This window comes from Scyliorhinus torazame, chromosome 6 (genome assembly GCF_047496885.1).
Source record: "Scyliorhinus torazame isolate Kashiwa2021f chromosome 6, sScyTor2.1, whole genome shotgun sequence".
NCBI lineage: Eukaryota > Metazoa > Chordata > Chondrichthyes > Carcharhiniformes > Scyliorhinidae > Scyliorhinus > Scyliorhinus torazame.
Genome location: NC_092712.1, coordinates 191,150,817 through 191,174,139, shown reverse-complemented (window position 1 = coordinate 191,174,139; position 23,323 = coordinate 191,150,817). Strand labels below are relative to the sequence as shown.

Here is a 23,323-nt window from a genome sequence, read left to right as displayed (position 1 = left end):
GCAAGCCACAGATTGCTCACCACTGTTTAAGACTCTCCTTAACACCTAACCTACTGACCAAACCTTTGGTCATCTTGCCTACTAGCAAACTCGGAAAATCTCACTCCAATGATTGTTCTCCGTGTCCTCCGATTTAGTAGCGACACAAAAATTAAAACTTTGTGCAATAGAATTTTATTTAATCTTTACATCCAGTCACAGAATCCATAATTTTAGAAATGTATTTTCAAGACCACGCTTGGAAAGAAAAAAAAACAATTCACACAAACTTAATATATATTTTTTTTAATTCTAAAAATAGTTTAAAATTGTCATGCTGTGACATGTTGCAACAATGCTACTCAAACAAATATAAAACAACAATGCTACAAAAACGTACACATTCAGTGCTAGTTACATTGTTTAAGCAACCAGACTGGTCTATTCAAAGTCACAAATTGCAAGGATAGCCAGTTCAGTACTGATCAGTAATATTTAACAAGCAAAATTCTTTAAGATTCGAATTTCCCAGCCCTGGTATCGAACACGTACATAGGCTGAATTTAACGAGCCACCTGTGGGCAGCGAATCAGGCGCGGTGAATCAGTAAATTAGATTGCCCTGCCTTTGGGTCTCCATCATAACTTTACAGACTGTAGGGGAGGCACTCGGTGGGCCATCTGCCTGTGGTCCAATTGAGGTCCTTAAGTGTGCAAATTCATCCAGCCACCCCCTATTTAATCGGTGACATGGGAGACCTGCACTCAATGTGTAGCATGCGGGATGTTGGATTTAGGGAGGGGGCAGGGGGAGGAAGAGGGAGAGAGAAGGGGGGTGCTGATGTTGGTGGTATCTCCTTCCCACGCTCCAGTGCAAATTGGACTTGCCACCAGCACCCCCAATCACCACCCGTAGTTTTTTCCCACATCCACCATCCCCACCCTGGTGAGATCCTGCACGTACCTGGGTTTTGGGGCATCCACTGTTCCTCTGTCTTTTATGCTTCCCTCCTGCCATTGGCTAGTAGCTTTATGAGGCAAATCTTCCTCCTAGAGACAGATAGAAGTCCCACCTCATACTAATTAAAAGGCCACCATCCAAAAAATTAATGTGGGGCAATCTGTCCAAGTGGAGGCGGGCTCAACCCCACAATTTAAACTGGGGTGCCTGACATCAGCATATAATCCAGCCTCATATCTCATTCCTGAGAAATTATGTTGCATGAATAAAAAATAATATTGTTAAGACTTAGTTATCAGTGAATATTTTTATTTTATAAAAGTAAATAGCTTTCTGATTGGTAAAATTGTATTGGTGTAGTGTCAATATCTGATATAGCTGGATAATTGGTGAAAGGTGGAAAGGAATTTCACTCTGGAACTTTGATATAAAAATTGGGCTGCCTCACCTGATGAAGGAGCTATGCTCCGAAAGGTCGTGATTCAAAACAAACCTGTTGGATTTTAATCTGGTGTCGTAAGATTTCTTACTGTGTTTGTTTGTTACCACTTAAGAGAATTATTTTTACACATGCTTAAATTATTTTAGCATGTTTTTCTATCATTAACATGAGCCCTTGCTAAAAGGTTAAAAGTTCACCTATTCTGTATGTGCAAAATGTTGCAGGAAACAGAATAAATACCTGTTTACAGCATTTCTCAGGTTAACTGCATGTAATGATTAATTAGCAGCAATTACAAAAAGATAACTATATCTTCAACATGTCAAACTTAAAGAACAAACCATTTGGAAATATTTTGCTTAAACAACATCTTAAGAAATATTAATTATTAACATGGTTTTATTAAACAGTAGCAACATATAGCTTTATACATGAACCAACAGGAAACCGAGAGAATAGTCTCCAATACAAAGAAATCAAAATAAATTAACAGAATGAAGATCAGATCTTAAATGATTATTTATCCTACCAAAGTCAGAATTCATAATAAATATCAAAACTTTATTAATTGTTAGTGCAAGTTTAGAGTCTCTTAGAAAGAGAATTGACATCTCTTTGTCCATTTGTAGAATTAATGTGCGAAATTGTACCAGTTGAATCATCAATTGCTAATTATATTGTTTTGTAAAGTGCACAGTGTTAACCAAAGAAATTCAAAACAGAAGAATTACTGTCAATATCTGAACATTAAATATTATTGCAAAACAAGCTATACCTATAATTATTCTCCAACAGCTGCACTAGATATTTTTCAAATACCCCACACTTGTATCTTACACAGTTACATCAGTAGTATCAATGCACTTTTTAGAAATATGAAAAATAATGATGTGGATAGGAAACAGTAAATTGAGATTGTGTTTTTCTGAATAGAAAACAGCCTTAATATAACAACTTGCAAACTGAAGAGATATAAGAACATAATTTTGATGATTTTAATGCTTTCCAATTTTTGTTGGGGAACAAGCATTCGTGTTAAAATGCTGAGGGTTGCAAGGTCACTTGAATAAACGGCTTCAGGGGGCGTTACTCTACAAAATCAAACAATCTCTCTGAACTAATTCAAGAACATATTGCATATACGAGACCATAAACCCAAAAACTATTCTTTGCAGTATTAGTGAACAAACACATAATGCATCATTTGAGATTCCTCTGATCACCATTTAAATTCAAATAATATCCTGAATATTTTAAGTAGGCAACTGCCTGTACTAGAAGGGCACATGCAGGAGACTAATTTGAGGGTTAAGTGTTTGTCTGCTCAATTGGGCAACTGCAATTTATATGTGTATACATAAAAAGCTATGAAAATGAAGTAATGCATCACACAGTTCAATAATACTGCAAATGAATAGTAACTGGAACAATCCACTGAGTGGAGGGGAATCTTTCCATATAATAATGAACATAATATTTGATCAATCGATTCTTCAAAACCTTTCACTTCTCACTCAGAAAATGCCCCTGCCTTGATGAATCATTCATTTTTCAGAAATTATACAGCTGAAGGTTGCTTCATACTTATTTTATAGCTAGACTCCCATCAGTGCACCATAGAATCACTCTCAGTTTTACAGGAAAGCAAAAATACACATATAAATATGTATATACCAGGACATATATACCCTTGCACATAAGAGGTAAATAATGACAGCTAAAGTTAGTATATGCAATTAAATAATACATCGTCAGGCCCAAGCCACAGCTCGCATGTCTCTTGTGATGGGAGATGTAAGTTTCTAAAGAATTCATTCTCTCAAAACAGAACCTGAAGAGTTAGTATCGAGGAAAGCAATAGTACTTCACAAGAAAGGAAATGGGGTGGGTTGCAGAAAGAACAGTTGCTTCACTACCAATTGTTTTCTGCCACTACTGAAAGTTAAAATCTATCCTTTTAACAAACTGATAGACAGGGGAAATTATTGAGTTCTACTTTAGTTCAAGTGATATGAACACCACTGGCAAGGCCAACATTTATTAATTAACCTCGCGAAGGTGATGTTGAGTTACCTTCTTGAACTGCTGAAGGGCATGTGGCATAGATACACCCAGAGTGCTGGCAAGGAGAACGATCCAGAATTTTCACCCAGCGAAAGTGAAGGAACAGCAATATATTTCCAAGTCAGAATCATGTGTGACTTGGAGGAGAACCTTCAGGTAGTGGTGTTCCTCTGCATGTGCTGCCCATATCTTTCTAGGCAGCAGGGTTGTGAATTTGGAAAGTGCTGTCAATAGAACCTTAGTGAGTTCTTGAATGTGATACACATTGAACCATGATGTGTCACTGAGGGAGGGAATTAACGTTTAAGGTGGCGGACGTACTGTCAAGCAACTATGCTGCTTGATCTGGATGATGTCAAGCTGCGAAAGTGTTTTTGGGCCTGCACTCATTCAAGCAAATGAAGAGTATTTCAGAAGACTTACTGACTTGTGCCTTGTAGATGGTGGGCAGGCTTTGGGGAGTCAGAAGGGAACTTATTTGCAGCAAAATATGCAGTCTCTGACCTACGCGGCTAGCTAAATATTTATGTGGCTGTTCCAATTATGTTTCTGGCCAATGGTGGGCCTCCAGAATTTTGATGATTAGCAAGTCAATGGGGAAGATAGATAGATTCTCTCTTGTTGGAGATTGTCATTGTCTGGCACTTATGTAGTACAAATGAATGCATATTAAAAACAGAAGGAGGATAGGCAGATCAGAGGGAAAAACAGGAAGTGATTTTATTAAAATGGGTAAACTGCATTTCAATCTTCTTTGCATGTCGTGCAGTTCCAATGTGTGGGAGAAGCCCTTGACTCTTAAAGATCCTACACTCTTAAAAAGACTCCCACTAATGAAAGTATAAGCCTGGAAAATAGACTGTAATATATTATTGTACAAATATATCAATGTCAACATCAAAGTGGCAGATGGAGGATTTTTTGAACAAAAACACTAACTTTGTACGATAATATCACTCATTATAATCCCCAGTTTATAAAGTTAATGAACAACCACTCTTTCACCAGCCAATTTTGTTGGTATAATATTATAAATAAATTTGCTGTGAAAATACACTGTCCATCATGATACAACATTTCTGAAAATGGAACGATGCAGAAATCATGAACAGGATTTTCAATCGGGGTTGGGATAATGTGGCTAGTTCTGGCTTCTGTCCCTGCATGGCATGCTTTAGGCATGCTTATAGGGCTGCCAACCTTCCAGGATTGGCCTGGTGTTGCCAGGAATTGAAAATCAATCACTAAAACATTGCTGTGTGCAATCCTTGTGGACATTAAAAGCATTTATTTTGTCATTTTCTTTAAACATTTCTCTTTACCGGCTATAAAAATATTGAAAATGAGAAAAGGGGCTGTTTGACTAACAGTCAAGCATAATCCAATTGGATAATGAGCCTTTCTACTTTCCAACTGGAGTAGAAAGACAATGTCTCAAGGATGTGCTGGCTGACTAATGACTGGAGGACAGGGACAAGTCATGCAAAGAGACCTCCAGAAATTTGTTTAATCGTACTTGGCAACCCTAGATGCCCACTGCGATCTTCATTTGGCTCCAGCCAATTAAAAACCAGGAAAGAGGCTCCAGCATATGGGTGATCATTGTGAGTCAGATGGGGGTGTTGACAGGGTTCTTCACTTGATCTTTTGTGACCAGCTCTCCCTCCAGGTTGGCCTGAAAGTGGCCCAGAACAATATGGGTTGTCCATATTGCCAACTGGAAATTCCATTTGTGCAGGAATATGGCCTTAATAGGCTCCATAATTTACAATAAATGCCCTTAATTGGCTGTCCAGCCTGGCGGGTGGCTGATCCATCCCTAATCAGCCCTCATTCAAAATGGCTTAGTGTTGAGACTGTGACAAAGCACTGGCATGGATCTCAGTGGTGCCAATTTGAGTACTTATCTGCCTCGATCCAGACTCTGATCCTTTAAACAATTCCAGTTCATATTTTGTAAATATAGCGATGAATATCCAAGGTGGTTTTCCTACTTGTTTACTGTAACTTTTGTGGAAGAGCCAAGGAAATTTGAGAAAAGCGCTATAAACAAAATTTACACCATTGCTTGGGCGATTTGGGTAGCTGTTACACTGGACAAGTAGGAGACTCTCACTGAAAGTTTGCCCCCATGAATAGTTTTATCATTTGTGTTTCCGATATTCAGTACACACTGAATTCTAGTCATCAGATTTTTTTATCAATTTAAAAATAATTATGAAAATAGGAACCAAAAGGTAAATATAGATCTTAATGGTTAGACATTTTCTTCTAAACAACATTGGTAAATAGAGATGAAAGAGTTAAGCAGTCACTGGACAATCACAGTATTCCCTTTCTTGGGATAAAAAATAGTTTCACAGATTTCTGTACCTATGCAGGATTGTTGATGATTTTGTATTCTGTTAAACTTAATTCTCTCATAGTGATAATTAAAATCACAACAATAATCCAATTATTTCCAGTGGTTTGTTTACGCATATTATTGCACAGAGAGTTATGCATTGTTGGTCTAGCCCACATCTATCTCTTCAGTTCCAAGATTAGTGATTCACATAAGTACAACATGTAACAAACAAAACGTTTTGTGAGACAACTAAACCTTCACAGAACCTGAGGATAGCTCTGCAGAGTTCACTCTTTCTGAAGTCACTTAGATTTAACTCACATTGAATTTCAATTAGTTGGAGCCAGAAATGTTTTTTAAACTGTCATTACCATAACAAAAGAATATCAACGCTTGACACATTACGTGACATCTTGATGGTTTTCTTACTGCAGCTCTTAGTAGCAGCAAAATGTTAAACCTTGTATTTAGCTGCCAATTTGATAACATTTTTCACAAGCTTTTTGGGATTAAAGAAATGCCATCGATTGGGAAACAGAGAAGGAAACCGGTTTCACTGTGGAAATAGTTTTCTTAATATCCCTGGTGTCACTGAATTATGAAGAAAGACTGGAGGAAGTTGAGCTCTTCAGCCTTGATCGGAGGTGTTTGAGGGAGGGCCCCATAGATTTCATAATAAAAAAGTGTAGAATGGGTAAGTGAAAAAAATCGACTAGATGTTAAACCATAACAATGGGACAAGTGAACACAGGCTTAAAATAGTGAAAGAGTGACTTAAGGTTGATGTTTTAAAGTTTGCTTCATGCAAAGTAATCAACACACAGCGGGAGAAATATGCCCGGAGAAGTAACATTAAACTTGTGAAGCGGCAGCCTGATTTTCATTTCCAATTCTGCTACCTGCATTATACTACCACCCAAAGACCAATTTCACCCTCCTGGAGTAGACTTCCTGGTGAGGAAACGGAGAATTTTTTTTTCAAATTCTTTAAGAAGCAGTTGGGAAATATGATTAAAAATGGGCACTGTTGGTTCTTCAGGATGGGTGAGCTCGGATGGATTGAACATGCCTCCCTCATCCGTGTCTATTTTGTGAGCTGGTCATTTGATCTGGAGCCCATTAAGGAGCTTGTGATTCTGTTGTTTTTTAATGTTTCTGTTACAAGCCAAGCTTCTGAATTACTTGCATTTTGTTGAAATACGCATGGTGCTCCTCTGGTTTGCCACGCCTGTATGCTGTAGTTTTTGAACTAACTATAGGTAATGAGGCTTTTCCCTTGAAAAAGAAAAGAAATTTGTACCTTCAATAGTTTTTCCCAGTATGTTTCCCTCTTGATGAATTACCATAAATAACCTAAATATTCTTAAACTTTCTGGCCACTTGTAAATCTATAACCTATTAGTTCTACCTTTTGTGGAGGAGATATTTTGCAATTGTTTCCAGGATGATTTGGTTCATTTGAATTCCAGTGCATCATTATTTGCCTGATTACTATCACAATGATTAATCCAGTAATAACCGTACCAACAGCGAAGACAAGAAACATTGCAAGGATATTGTTGCTGGAGTAGTATTCTGAAAAATAATGATAAAAATAAGTCTAAAAAATTATCTTCAATGTGAGACTATATAGAGTACATCATTGTAATTCCATAAATGCGCAAAAAAAATCAATTTAAAATATCAATTCAAAATATCAGTTAATTTATATAGAATTTCTAATTACAGTATATTAGATTTCGCAAGGATTATTAATGAGGTATGCACAGTCTGCATGATAGATTTACTCAAAGTTCAAAGACACTTTTGCAGATTATCAGCTGAGGCTTCCCTATTTTGACAATGTACTTTAATAGCCTACTCACCTATATTCAAAAGTTATTAGCTACAACACATTAATATTATTCAAAAAAACTCTCAGTAATATTTTATTAAATTTTCTCAATTCCTACAGCGTAAAGCATTCAATTTTCTTTGCGAACAAAGCTGAGTAAGTAGGAAACTTTGAGCACAGAAAACCATGGGTTAAGTAGTTGGAAAATCATATTCGGCCCATGAATTTTTTTCCTGCAGGAAGTGCAACTCAACTTAAAAACTGTCACCAAGTCAGAGGAGGTCTACAGATCCTACATCCTGGGTGTTCCTGGTAAGGTTGACACCGTGGGCACAATCTAATGGAAATGAAAGAGAATCCCGTGTCGCAGCACCTAGATAAACCCCACTATTTAATGGGATTCTGTTTTATTTGGGGACCTCAGCAGGGAATGCCCCGCAGAGGCCGCACTTAGTCTCATTTCCTGCACTGAAGAGCTCGGCTTGCCAGTGCAGGAAGACATTGGGGCGCCATTTTTAATTCTTATACAATCACAGAATTTACAGTCCAGAAGGAGGCCACTCGGCCCATCGAGTCTGCACTGGCTCTTGAGAAGAGAACCCCACTTAAGCCCACACCTCCACCCTATCCCCGTAACCCAGTAACCCCACCTAACCTAAAGGCAATTTAGCAAGGCCAATCCACCTGTCATGCACATCTTTGGACTGTGGGGGGAAACCAGAGCACCCAGAGGAAACCCACGCAGACACGGGGAGAACGTGCAGACTTCGCACAGTGATCCAAGCTGGGAATCGAACCGGGGACCCTGGAGCTGTAAAGCAACTGTGCTAACCACTCTGCTACCGTGCCGCCCCAATGAGTCCACCCCCCATGTGACACCTGAACTTCCCCACCCCCGCCAAATGCCTCAAGTCACCTATAGGGGGTCATCAAGCCTCCCACACCCCAGCTAATAAGGGCAGGGCACCCCTGGGCCCAATCCCCGGGACATGCAAAATTCCACCTGGGCACCTTGGCACTACCATCTGGGCACCCTGGCAATTCCAGGGTGGCATCGCCAGCATGTCCACGTGAGACTGCCAGCATATCCAGGTAGCATCAGGGGTGCCCAGAGCCCAGCCATCTAAAGGCCCCCCGATTCCCTGGACGAACCCACCCAAGTGCCGTTCCAACTGGTTCACGTTTGTGGAGACCAATGCTAAATGGCGCTCGCCTGGGGTCTCCAAAGACAAAGGGACTAGATCCCCAATACCTTGGATAGATCCACCAAGTTCATATTCAAGTGAAACTAGTTCTTCACTTTAATATGCAAATTTGCCAAACACAGATCCCGGCCAGAATTGCGACATCTCGCGAGATCCCTGCAGATCCTGCGAGGCATGAGGAAGCCGGATAAATCTCACGAGAGGCCCAACCTGGGGCGTGACGCGGTCGTTAGATCGTACCCCAAGCATTATCAGAGTCTGTGTTTTGAATGTCAAGGAGGACCGACTTCCTTGCAAACATGTTTACAAATCTGCAGACTAGCTCCATTGTGCAGTAATGTCCTTCAGGGAAGATAATCTGCTGTCCTTCCCCGATCTTCCCGAAATGTGAATCCAGACCCACAACAATGTTATTGACCCTTTGATGTCCTTTGAAATGGCCTAGCAAGCCACTCAATTGTACCAAACCACTCCAAAGTCAATAAAAAGGAATGAAATGGGACAACCAGCCGCTATCAACACAGACACTGGAAATGACAAAACCAGCCTTGCACAGTTCTCCTTACTAACGTCTGGACCTTGTGCCAAAACTTAAAGAGACGTCACACAGACTAATAATAATAATCGTTATTAGTGTCACAAGTAGGCTTACATTAACACTGCAATGACGTTACTGTGAAAATCCCCTAGTTGCCTCACTCCGACGCCTGTTCGGGTACACTGACGGAGAATTCAGAATGTCCAATTCACCTGAAAAGCACGTCTTTTGGGACTTGTGGGAGGAAACCATAACCTCATGGCCCGCCATATACCCCAGTCTACCATTACCACCAAACCAGCGGATCTGCAGTGGTACAATGAAGAGTGCAAGGAGGGCGTGCCAGGCACTGCAGTCCTGCCACAACCAGTTGTGAATAGTGGCGGATAATCAAACAACTCATTGGAGGAGGAGCTCAGCACATTAGTGCAAAAGACAACGCTGAAGCGTTCACGACTATTTTCAGTCAGAAGTGCCGAGTGGATGATCCATCTCGGCCTCCTCCGGAGGTCCCCAGCATCACAGATGCCAGTCTGCAGCCAATTTGATTTACTTCATGTGATATCAAGAAATGGCTGAAGGCACTGGATACTGCAAAGACTATGGGCTCTGACAATATCCCAGATATAAGACAGACGATGTGCTCCAGAACTTGCCATGCCCCTAGCCAAGCTGTTCCAGTACAATTACAACACTTGCATCTACAGGGCAATGTAGAAATCTGCCTAGGTATGGCCTGTACACAAAATGCCGGACAGATCTAACCTATTCAATTACTGCCTCATTGGTCTGCGCTTGATCATCAGTAAAGTGATGGAAGGGGTCATCACCATTGGTGGAAGGTGTCATCAATAGCGCTATCAAGCGGCACTTACTCAGCATTAACCTGCTCAGTGACGCTAAGTTTGGGTTCTACCAGGACCACTCAGCTTCTGACCTCAGTACAGCCTTGGTTCAAACATGGACAAAAGAGCTGGATTCCTGAGGTGAGGGAAGAATGGCTGTCCTTGACATCAAAACAGCATTTGGCCAAGTATGGCACCAAGGAACCCGAGCAAAACTCAAGTCAATGGAAATCTCGAGGAAAGTTCTCTGCTGGTGCGACTCAAATTGACCACAAAGGAAGATGGTTGCGGTGGTTGGAGGTCAATCATCTCAGCTCCAGTATATCACTGCAGAGGTTCCTCAGGGAAGTGTCCTGGGCCCAACTTCTTCAGCTACTTCATCAATGACCTTCCTTCTATCACAAGGTGAGAATTGGGGGACGTTTGCTGATGATTTCACAATGTTCAGCACCATTCACAACTCTTCAGATACTGAAGCAGCCCGTGTCCAAATGCAACAATACCTGGACAATATCCAGGCTTGGGCTAACAAGTAGCAAGCAACATTCACACCACACAAGTGCCAGGCAATACCCCTCTTTAACAAGAGAGGATCTAACCCCCGTGACATTCAATGGCATTATCATCACTGAATACCCCCCACTATCAACATCCTGGGGGTTACCATTGATCAGAAACTGAACTGACTAGTCATATAACTAGTGTGGCTACAAGAGCAGGTCAGAGGCGAGGAATCCTACCGTAAGTAACTCACCTCCTGCCGCCCCCCGCCCCCCCAAAAAAAAGACTGTCCACCATCTATAAGGTACATGTCAGGAGTGTGATGGAGTGCTCTGCACTTGTCTGGATGAGTGCAGCTCCAACAACACTCAAGAAGGTTGACATGATCCGGGATTAGGCAGCCTTTTTGATTGGCAACCCATGCATAAACATTCACTCCATCCGCCACCAATGTACAGTGGCAGCCATGTGTACCAGCTAAAATATTCATTGCTCCTATCATCAAGGCTCCTAAGATAGCATCTTCCAAACCTATGACCACTGCCAACTAAAAGGTCAAGGGTAGCATACACTGAGAAACATCACCCCCTGGAAGGCCTCCGCCACGTCACTCACCACCCTGACTTGGAAATATATCGCCATTCCTTTACTGTTCCTGGGTCAAAATCCTGAAACTTCCTCCCTAACAGTTCTATGGGTGCACCTACTACATAGGACCATAGAATTCCTACAGTGCAGAAGGAAGCCATTCAGCCCATTGAGTCTGCGCCAACCCTCTGAAAGAGCACCTTATCTAGGCCCATTCCCCTACCCTATCGTCGTAACCCCACCTAATCTGTACATCTTTGGTCATACGAGAAAATTTAGCAGTCAATCCACCTAATCTGCATATCTTTGGACTGTGGCAGGAAACCGTCGCACCCGGAGGAAACCCACGCAGACATGGGGGGAAAGTGCAAACGGCACACAGACACCCGAAACCTAGAACCCAGGTCCCTGGCTCTGTGAGGCAGCTGTGCTAACCACTGTGCCACCCATGAACTGCAGCTGTTCAAGAAGGCAGCTCACCACCACCTTCTTAAGGCCAACTACAGATGGGCAATAAATGCCTATCTAGCCATCAACGACCAGATCCCCTAAATGAATAAGAAAATAATTTTATGCTCTCCCCACCCCAGCATCATCTCCTTGCCAATTAAGTCCACAGTAGGAAAAAGTTATGACAGCCTAATTTGGACCTCAAACCTAAATTAAGGGTGTTGTTGCTGCTGTTATTAATCCATGCCTGATTTTGGGACCCAACATCAGACAGAAGGATATTTGCTGAGAGCCACCTCTACCCTTGCTGTCGACTCCCCTACACCTTCCTCCAATGCTACTACCACCCTGTGAAAGCCCTCCTGCCACCTCTTAGCTATGGGTCGCTCTGTGATCCTGGGCCTCTACTAGGTGTTGTTCTGGCATGACTCTTCCAATTGCTGCTTGCTGCTGAGCAAAAGAGGTGCCAGCCTCTGACTGGCCAGCAGCTCTTGGTGGGTGGGACTTCCACCGCCTGGAATCCTGACCACGTGGAAGGCCCACTGGAGTCCTCTCACCTGCTTAATTGGCAGATAACACCAATGGGTTTCCTGGAGGAGGCAGTGTGGTGGCTGAGACCACCGTGGCTCCCATAAAATTCTCTCCAGTGAGTGCCACGGTGCAGATACTTTAATCCTGCACATCCCATCCTCATTGGGCAGCACGGTAGCACAAGTGGATAGCACTGTGGCTTCACAGCACCAGGGTCTCAGGTTCGATTCCCCGCTGGGCCACTGTCTGTGCGGAGTCTCCACGTTCTCCCCGTGTCTGCGTTGGTTTCCTTCGGGTGCTCCAGTTTCCTCCCACAGTCCAAAGACGTGCAGGTTAGGTGGATTGGCCACGATAAATTGCCCTTAGTGACCAAAAAGGTTAGATGTTATTGGGTTACGGGGATAGGGTGGAAGTGAGGGCTTAAGTGGGTCGGTGCAGACTCGATGGGCTGATTGGTCTTCTTCTGCACTGTATATTCCATGTTCATTGCACAAGAAAGCAAGGAGGTAAAATCAGGGTGTCAGCTTGCACGGCAGAAATCAGGACATTTCTAACAATAGCACGACTTAGGGAATCACATGCCAAACATACAATGCTGCCATAAGTACCAGGTTCACATGGTCCTCTGGCACAGTATTTATTGCGGCTGTTGGTCCTGTTACAGATCCAAATAAATGACTTGTCTTTATTACGATTTAACAGGCATATTAAAAATATTAATGTTAAAAAAAACATTCAGACTGACCCCCAAGTTTAAAGAAGGATAAACTGTGGGGAAAGGTTGAAATGGTTTTCAGACTGAAGTCTAGAAAAATAAGTGCTTAAAAGGGCCCTTATTGAAGTACGGGCTAAATAATTTTCACACAGAGGCCCCAGTCTGAGCAGTGGCACAAAACTGTAAGTTCTGCCCCTGAACCTAGACCTCGTAGGCGAAGGTATAAAGTTGCTGGAGTCTTTGGAAAAGTAAGATACTGTTTTGCATATTGTCCTGGGATACCTTTTGGGAGAGGTAATGTGCTCTTTGGGAGTGGTCAGGTAAACTTTGGAATTGTTAAATGTAGAGATGAATGTGCATAAGAAGTGCGTAAACTCATGGCAACTGAAATGTAATGAATGGGTTTTTTCAATGAGAGTATTTTGTTTTGAAATAATGAATTCATCAACAGATACTTAAGAACTTAATTTAATCTCCACATGGCTCCTGAGGTCTGCCCATGGTGCATACTGGTTGTGTTGCCATCCTAGGTTTATGGACAAATGCAGCTTGCTAGGAGGGGCATGGGTTGGCTCCAAGTTGCCATTGGGCTATTAATGACCATGGGAGTGGATAGAGGGGCATAAATGGAGGGGTATAAATTGGGGAAGCGGTGGCATAGTGGTATTGTCACTGGATTAGTAATCCAGACTACTATGGGGTCGCTGGTTCAAATCCCGCCACTGCAGATGGTGAAGTTTGAATTCAATAAAAATCTGGAATTAAAAGTCTTGTGAAACCATTGTCGTAAAAAGCCATCTGGTTCATTAATGTCCTTTAGGGAAGGAAATCTGCCATCCTTACCTAATCTGGCCCATATGTGACTCCAGACCCACAGCAATGTGGTTGATTCTCAACTGCTCCTCAAGGGCAGTTAGGGATGGGCAATAAATGCTGGCACAGTCCATGAACAAATTTTTACAAAGGGCTATTAAAAGCCATAGATTGGCCTAGAGGGTATGAAGGACTGGCGGGGGCGGGAGCATGAGGTGGCATGGGTTGGCATTGATAAGGTATGGACATTATTTGTGGTGGGTAAGGGCTAGATGACTGTTTTTAATTTTTTTTTTCCATATCTTCAACAATGTGCCGGAGTAATGAGGCTGCCTCTGGACTCTTTCTGGTGTTACCTGCCACAACTCCCAATTTCACCCATCCCCTCAACCACCCCGAACCAGAAATTGGAACATCCAGGGCATCTATTTCCTGGGTCAGGTTTGCGGAGCCGGGAATTGTCCTGACTCTGCGTTTCCAATGTGTCAGCGAAAATTCAGGTCTGTTTATTAAAATAATAATAATTTTTATTGTCACAAGTAGGCTTACATTATATGGATTAGGTAAACCACAGAATTATTTGAAAGCACCAAGAAAATAGGGGCATGTTGAAATTCATCAAGAATAAATTGAGGACAGATATCCAAAAACTTTCTTACTCAAAGAATGTTCAATATCTGAAATAATCTATGAAGCAAGACAATGAAAGCAAAGTGCAATGGGATTATTATTAATAATTAATATAATAGGATGAACTTTGCCGGGCTAATTGATACTATTTCTGTCCTGACATTAGGAGCAGCACGGTAGCATAGTGGTTAGCACAATTGCTTCACACCTCCAGGTCCCAGGTTCAATTCTCGGCTTGGTTCACTGTCTGTGCGGAGTCTGCACGTTCTCCCCGTGTGTGCGTGGGTTTCCTCCAGGTGCTCCGGTTTCCTTCCACAGTCCAAAGATGTGCTGGTTAGGTGGATTGGCCATGCTAAATTGCCCTTAGTGTCCAAAATTGCCCTTAGTGTTGGGTGGGGTTACTGGGTAATGGGGATATGGTGGAGGTGTGGGCTTGAGTGGGGTGCTCTTTCCAAGAGCTGGTGCAGACTCGATGGGCCGAATGGCCTCCTTCTGCCCTGTAAATTCTATATGATTACTTTGTTTTTGTGTAGTTACATAGAACATTTACCTGGGTTTCTCAATATATAAAGGTATTCTTTTTCAGTCTCCGTTGCTATCATCTTGAATTTATATAAGCATTTATTTTGTGCTTGAAAGATGCAGGATTGGGCTTTCTCTTCCTCTGATTCTGATACAAAACATAAATGAATGACATGGTTAACAAAACAAATGTTTCAATACTACCCCACCTTAGAAGAAATCCCCCTAGTTTTAGTTAAAGACAAATCATGTAGCTCTTTCCTGGATCGCATTTACACATAAATTACACTGACATTTAGGTTTATTGTCAAAATGAACTTGCGCTCAAATTCCCAAGCAGCTTATTTGCCTATGCTGGAAATTTTGAAAAACCAAGGCAAAACAAGCCCAAATACATCCCTGTCAATTGGGATAGTAGCGTATAGTTGCAGTCTTTGGCCGTTCAAGTTGCTGAGCCCTTCAGAGCAGCTTGGGGAGGGGCAGCACTGAACCGATAATGCTTTGTCTATGTATAGTGCAGGTATCAGTACGAAAGTCATAAAAAATGTCAAATTTCATATTACATCATATCTCACATTACATCTAAACAAGCACATTATCTGTGTAAATCCAAAAAATGCATAAGCTGTTCTTTTGAGTGGGGTGGGCTATGAAAATGAACAGAAGGATTTTGGCATATGTAACTCATACGCTGAGAAATAATTGAGGACATTTGCAGATACAGAAGTTTCAATATCAAACCAGTATAAATCAGTTATTCAGCAATTTCCTTGGGATCTAGATGCTGCATTGCCACTCTTCAGCTATAGTTAAAGCAAAAAGTCAAGGAAATTCAGAGTCAATCAAAATATCTAAAGATAATCATCTAGGAATTTGAGCCAGTTAGCGTTTTTGACCTAAAACCAAAAAAACCCTTATTTAACAATCTAATTCACCCGTTGTGACAATCCTATTTTAAAAAATTATTGAGCTCTGCTTTATTATAAGAATTCTAAAAATAATTCTGCACATTTCTCTACTTTCACTTTACAGAGTTCAGTGTTGGAACGGTGTATCTTTTCCCAAATGGAACAAAAAAGCTCAAAATTCTGGGAGCTTCAATAACTGACCAATAATCATCCAAAATAGTCAGGCATTTTGTCCATTTTAAAAGGAAAACATCCAGGCGTTTCAGTTAAATAGTTACATCGGGTGGGATCGCCGGGTTGGAGAATCGCCGGGGGCTGGCGTGAATCCCGCCCCCGCCGTGTCCCGAAGTCTCCGCCACCAGAGATTCGGCAGGGGCGGGAATCGCACCGCTCCGGTCGGCGGGCCCAACCCCGCCGATTCTCCGGCCTGCGATGGGCCGAAGTCCCGCTGCTGGAATGCCTGTCCCGTCAGCGTGGATTAAACCACCTTTTGAACGGCGGGACAAGGCGGCGCAGGCAGGCTCCGGGGTCCTGGGGGGGGGGTGCGGGGCGATCTGGCCCCGGGGGGTGCCCCTACGGTGGCCTGGCTCGTGATCGGGGCCCACTGATCCGCTGGCGGGCCTGTTCCGTGGGGGCACTCTTTTTCTTCCGCCTTCGCCATGGTCTTCACTATGGCAGAGGCGGAAGAGACCCCCTCCCCTGCGCATGCACGGGGATGACGTCAGCAGCCGCTGACGCTCCCGCGCATGCGTCGCCCGGCGAAGACCTTTCGGCCCCGGCTGGCGTGGCGCCAAAGGCCTTTCCCGCCAGCCGGCGGAGCGGAAACCACTCCGGCGCGGGCCTAGCCCCTCAAGGTGAGGGTTTGGCCCCAAAGGTGCGGAGACTCCCAAAGGGGATAATCCCGCCCACAGTTTTTAGGAGTAATTTGAAGATTATTTAAGTTATTTTTTTCCAATGCAAATAAGATATTTAGACATGTGCCAGAAGCTTCAATATCAATCATGCGGTAAACCGGGAAAATGTTGGATCAGGCAGCCAATTTACATCCCAGCTGACTGAATTCAATGAGATGAAAGGAAAATAAAATGGAAAGACAATCGGACAGAGTTTGTGACGGAATGGACAGCAGAATCCAATATCGCTTGTTTCTCAATACTTCCAAAGGTGACTTCTGTCTTTTGTTCAATGTTCTACAGATTCTAAACAATGCATTGGCTATCTGATCAGGAGATTTTGTACAAGCTTTTTTCCAATAATGAATGATATGGCAAAGCTAATTGAATGAACATCCTGTTTATTCAGTGTGTGCACAGTTATGCTGAACTGCTTGAACGACTGCTCCATGGTGATATCATTCAAGCATTGTGAGCCAATTGCTCCTTTACAGTGTCAGAGAAGAGTGGTATTACAGCAAAAGCCAAATCTGAATCTGGAGTCAAAATTTACGTGGGAAAACCCCTAACAGCCAGGATTGAGAGTAGGGGATATGATTAGATTGAAGCAGAGATCTCAAGGGCTGTAATGTACTCGTAGAACAGATTTTGGAGGTTTTCTCTATTCTGACAACCTTCATTCAGTTAGTAAAGAACTCCACCCTGCCAATCAGTGTGAAATACACAGCACAGAAAATGAAATAGCAGAATCCAAAGAGAAATAGATACCTGAAAGATGGTCCACTAGCACCATTTGAGAACATGAAATGGTACAATTAGCAGGAGACACTGCCCAGTAGTTTAACACATGACACTGCACACACTTCCTATAAATGAAAAGTCAGATAAATCTTTAGTAATGTTAAAGTAATATACATATTTCACTTCAGTGCATTTAGATATTCATACCAAATTTGTGAACATTTGTACATTTTTTGTTAGTTTAAGATCTTTGACCATTATTTGAGACAAATATCAAGATCACTAAATACATTGAGGTTATAAAAGGAACCATTAGAAAATATGCTTTTAAGAAACTAAAACAAGTTTGGGTTGCACATTTGATCCTCATTTGCAAGTGAAAATCATGGGCAAAAAGGACCAGTTTCAGGATGAAATATCTCATGTTCAATCTGCATCTCTGTTACAACTGCCGCCATATTGGTAAAGGTAACTTTTCAGTTGTCCTGGGCAGCTGCCAGAAGAGGCTGCTTACATATGTAAAGGAGAGGCCGAACATAAATTTTTCAGCCCCTTGCAGAAATTGGCTTAGATTGAGGCTGCTGTATTTGGCAGTTTTCAGTGGTAGTTGTGACTATGCCATTTAGCAGTGAAATCCGGAAGCACTTTTTCATCTCAGGTAGTGGAAATCCGGAAGTGTCCCCAAAAAGCCTGTGGATGGTGGGTCAATTGAAATTTTCAAAACCTTGCTTTATAGATTTGTTTGAAGGAATATGGAGCAACGGTAAATAACAGAAATTGAAGTACAGTTCATTCATTAGCTGAATGACGGAACAGGCTTCAGAGGCTGTCTATTCCTGTTCCTATGGGCAGGACTTTCCTGCCTCCCCTGGGGTGTATTTCCTGGTGGCAAATGCAACCTGCCATTGGCCAGTGGAGGGATCTTCCGGTCCCAATGATGTTAACAGGTTTTTGTGTGACCCGCATCTCTGCTGCCAGGGTGTCTACATTGACGGGACTGGAAGGTTCCGCCAGCTGGAAGAGCCAGAAACCTTTGGCCTATGTTCTTGCCTACATTTGTATCATGGTTTGAATGTGCTAAGTTGACAATGGTGTTGCTGATATATACTATACTAACCTTGGACGCGATTCTCCGACCCCCCACCGGGTTGGAGAATCGCCGGGGGCCAGCGTGAATCCCACCCCCGCCGTGTCGCGAATTCTCTGCCACCGGACATTCGGCGCGGGCGGGAATCGCGCCGATTGGCGGGAATCCCCCGGCGATTCTCCGGTCCGCAATGGGCCAAAGTCCCGCCGCTGTCAACCCACGCCAGCCAGCGTGGATTGAACCACCTTTGGGACGGTGGGACACGGCGGCGTGGGCGGGCTCCGGGGTCCTGGGGGGGGGGCGCGGGCGATCTGGCCCCGGGGAGTGCCCCCACGGTGGCCTGGCCCGCGATCGGGGCCCACCGATCCGCGGGCGGGCCTGTGCCATGGGGGCACTCTTTTCCTTCCGCCTACGCCATGGTCTCCACTATGGCAGAGGCGGAAGAGACCCCCTCCACTGCGCATGCGCGGGGATGCCGTGAACGTCCGCTGACGCTCCCACGCATGCGCCGCCCGGCAAAGTCATTTCCGCGCCGGCTGGCTGGGCACCAAAGGCCTCTCCCGCCAGCTGGCGGGGCGGGAATCAGTCCGGCGCGGGCCTAGCCCCTCAAGGTAAGGGCTCGGCCCCTCAAGATGTGGAGAATTCCGCACCTTTGGGGCAGCGCGATGTCGGACTGATTCGCGCCATTTTTGGCGCCGGTCGGCGGACATCGCGCCGATTACGGAGAATCCCGCCCCTGGTCTTAGTCATGGAAGTTCACAATGTACAACAAATTTAATTTACACAGTGCCTTTAAAGTAGAAAACATCCCGAGGCACTTCCAGTGATATAATCAAAAATGAACACCAAACAGTAGAAGGACAGAGTAGGAGGGGTGACCAATAACCTGGTAAAACAATTGGGTTTAAACAGAGTCATAAAGGAGAGTGATATAAATGTCGCTGAGTCATTTATGGCACGGAAGCTCATTTGGCTTTTGAGTCCACGTCAGATCCCCACAGAGCAATCCAGTCAGTCCCGCTCCCCCGTCTGATACTCCTGTAAGTTTATTTCCTTCAAGTGCCAATCTAATTTCCTTTTGAAATCATGAATTGTTTTCACTTCCACCACCCATGTGAGAAGCGAGTTTCAGGTCATTAACACTTGCTGTGTAAAAAAGTTCTTCTTCACATTCTTCCTGCATCTCATGCATGAGGGTTTCAGCCAGGGCTGGGTGAAGTCAAATTCACCTGCATTCGATGCTATAGGGATAGAAGAAGTATGTCTTTGTGAAAGAGAGGGCATTCGGTCAGAATTTCAGACAGGGTGAAGTCAGAGTCCTAGGTTGCAAAGGGTTTGGATCAGTTTGAGAGAGTGGCTGGGAATGAGGATGGTAGTGATAAGGATTTTGTGATGGGGGCTAATTACAATAGTTTCTGTGTTACTGGTGTTAAACAGGAGCCAACAGCGACACACCTAACACTTGATATTGCAAGTGGGCAGGAAAGAAAGAAAATAGACTGATGACAGTGGGCGAGAAGGACTATGGAGTGTGGCATCAAGGGCCATTGGGGTTTGAACTCAGATAGGAGAGGGGGAGATTGAGGCTGGCAGAACTGGGAACATAACAATGTGGTGAGTGGGAGCTGTGAGTGGTAGAAGTTACAGCAGTGGAGTAGAGGTTCAGAGGAAAGGTAAAGACACCAGGGTCCCAGATGATCGTGGTCCCATAGACTGCCTGTCCCTTTGAGGGGAAGAGCTGACTGGTGGTGATTTAACTGGAGGATCACCACGCCTCAGGCAAGGGACAAGGTTGAGCAGGCAGGGCCTTCATGAATAACCTCAGCCAGTACGGGAATTGAACTTGCGATGTTGGCCTTGCTCTGCATCACAAACCGGCTGCCTAGCCCACCGAGCTAAACTGCCCCCCTGGCAATAACAGACATGCACACAGCTAATGGTATGTCAGAGGATCCTCACAATTATATAAACGTTATATGAAACATTACATAAACCTTCTCAAGTTCAATTAGAGATGGGCACTAAATGCTGGCGAAGCTGGCAACGCCTATATACCATGAACAAATTTTAAAAATCCCCTTTTGGTGGCATTCATTACATAGGCACTGATGTGAAAGATAAACATTTTAAAAACACATCTTTTAAAATATTTTTGAGATAAAAGATGAAAGATTTTACGATACTTAGATGGTGAAAAAGTTAATGCGATATAGTTTTATCGTATAGCAATCCAAAATGTATGGTCCACTCTGACAGATTGTGTTTGGACCACCTCTGCTGATGTGACAAGCAAGCAATTCATTTTGATTCATTTTAGCAACTGTTAAATGTGAAAAAAAATAAATGATGTCTATGAATGAATTGCACAAGCATACCAGCTGTTTTCACAGGAATTTTCACATGTAGGGCAAACCTCACACAAATGGCCAGATGCTCTGGATTCAGTGCAATGACATCTACCACAAATACATGCCCCTCTTCCACTGCAGATTTGACCCTGCCCTGTCCTGCAAGACATGAGGGATGATGAACAGTTACAGCTTTCACCTTCCCAGCCGGCGTAGCATTGGCATTCCCCTCCTTTACATTCACCATTGCCTGAAACAATTAAGAGACACATTAAAGTTCCAGAATACTGATTAAACAGGCATGCCAGATCTTAATTTGTTGGCTGTAGTCAAAACACACAAATTCACCAGAATCAACTTCATTCATAGGTCACCTCATAGACATTCACTCTGATTTAATGACAGTGTCAGGTTTCAGATATAGTTACATTTCCCAGGAGACTGTGTGAAAACACCATGAAAACAAATTTTGTGAAATATAAGCACTTGAAATTTTATTTATTGGATTATGGTAAAATCATATTTTTATGTGAAACATTAACAAATGCAGCTACTTCATTTGAAACCATCACTGTGGATATGTTACCAAATTATCAAATGTTTTCCTGGCAGGCAACTATATAGTTATTTATAATGCACATATGAATTACCTCAGGACATATTATTGCTCCAAATAAAGACTCTAAATAAATAAGTTGTTCATGCTTAAGTTCCTGTGGTTTTTCTATGAAATTATAATTTCTGTTGAAGGTAAGGCTGGAGGATGAGGTTCTCGGTGGGAATTCCAGCCAGCCAAATCCAAGCCCCCCCACCCCCTCTCAAATGTACAAGAAGCAAGCATCCTTTACTCTCAGGAAGGCAGACGTGGGGCCCATCAGACTCTAATTGGTTTTCTTGCCGAAGCCAGTCACAAAACAGGTAGCTCCTGTAAAGAAAGCGACTCTTATGGAAAAGGTCAATCTTTGTTCATTTCCTCTTCTGCCTGCTCTGTTCCCTCAAAATTTCTAGATATCCCATTTGCGCGATGCCAGCTATCCTGAGACAGAGAATTCTCGCACTGTCACTGTCGTTCCAGCTGTTCAGGATATTCATGTTATTGGGTTCTGTGTTATGAGATCAAAGTAAGAAGTCTGACAACACCAGGTTAAAGTCCAACAGGTTTGTTTCAAACACTAGCTTTCGGAGCACTGCTCCTTCCTCAGGTGAATGAAGAGGTATGTTCCAGAAACATATATATAGACAAATTCAAAGATGCAAGACAATGCTTAGAATGCGAGCATTTGCAGTTAATTAAGTGTTTACAGATCCAGAGATAGGGGTAACCTCAGGTTAAAGAGGTGTGAATTGTGTCAAGCCAGGACAGTTGGTAGGATTTTGCAAGCCCAGGCAGATGGTGGGGATGAATGTAATGCGACATGAATCCCAGGTCCCGGTTGAGGCCGCACTCATTTGTGCGGAACTTGGCTATAAGTTTATGCTCGGCAATTCTGCGTTGTCGCGCGTCCTGAAGGCCGCCTTGGAGAACCCTTACCCGGACTCAGAGGCTGAATGCCCTTGACTGCTGAAGTGTCATTCAGCCTCTGATCTCCAGGTAAGCGTTCTCCAAGGCAGCCTTCAGGAAGCGCGACATCACTGAGATCAAACACAGAGGGCTAAATTCTCCCCTGTTGGAATACTCCATTTTGCCAGCAGCCCGGGGGTTTCCCGATGGCATGTCCCACAATGGGACACCCCAGGCTGGATTGTCCTCCGGTGGGATGCTCCGTTTTCCCGGCAGTCCGGAGAGTTCCCGATGGTGTTGGGCTGCCCCACAATGGGAAGCCCCATTGCCGAACGCTACAACTGAGCATCCCACCAGCGGGGTGAGATAGAAATGTGGCGCGACGGTGGGGGAGGGGGCAGGGGGGAAAGAATCCAGCCCCCCCCACTGACCATCCGGAAAAATGGAGAATCCCGACGACGTGCCGGACCAGAAATCGGTGTGGCGGGATGGTGTAGCCACCTAAAATGGCTGATTCCCTATTAATTTGGCCAAAACCCGATTTAAAATGGCTAACCGAAAAGGCTGATGGGAAAAGCAGCCAACAGGACACAAACGGTCAGCTGCAGACAGAATAGAGTATTCGGCTCTGGGGAAGTCAGCCCAGAGCGATACTCAAGACCATTAGCAGCACATCAACCCAGACATCTGCAGTTTAATCGGCTATCCCCGGGAACAATTGCAACATATTAGCAATTGAATGCCGGGCCAGACCTGTCGGCCCGGCATTCAAGTCCAATCACTTGGGACTCAGGGTCAAGGGCAGCCCCGAGAGGCGGGAAGCCCCGGGACCCTATAAAGTGAGGGGCCAAGTTCAGATCGCGCTCTCTCTCCCTTCTTCT

The 23,323-nt window shown here is 43.7% G+C and overlaps 1 protein-coding gene across 1 annotated transcript in view; it reads right to left on the bottom strand.

The window, feature by feature from the left end:
• Positions 1–269: 269 nt before the first annotated feature.
• Positions 270–23,323, bottom strand: part of itgb8 (integrin, beta 8) — a 138,408-nt gene continuing 115,354 nt past the window's right edge. Inside the window, exons 11-15 of the mRNA XM_072509202.1 lie at positions 20,969–21,191; positions 17,534–17,631; positions 14,993–15,112; positions 7,201–7,367; positions 270–7,067 (exon numbers count right to left, since the gene is read on the bottom strand). Coding sequence (XP_072365303.1) covers positions 6,951–7,067; positions 7,201–7,367; positions 14,993–15,112; positions 17,534–17,631; positions 20,969–21,191 — 725 coding nt within the window. The 3' untranslated portion in view covers positions 270–6,950. The remainder of the gene's footprint in view (positions 7,068–7,200; positions 7,368–14,992; positions 15,113–17,533; positions 17,632–20,968; positions 21,192–23,323) is intronic.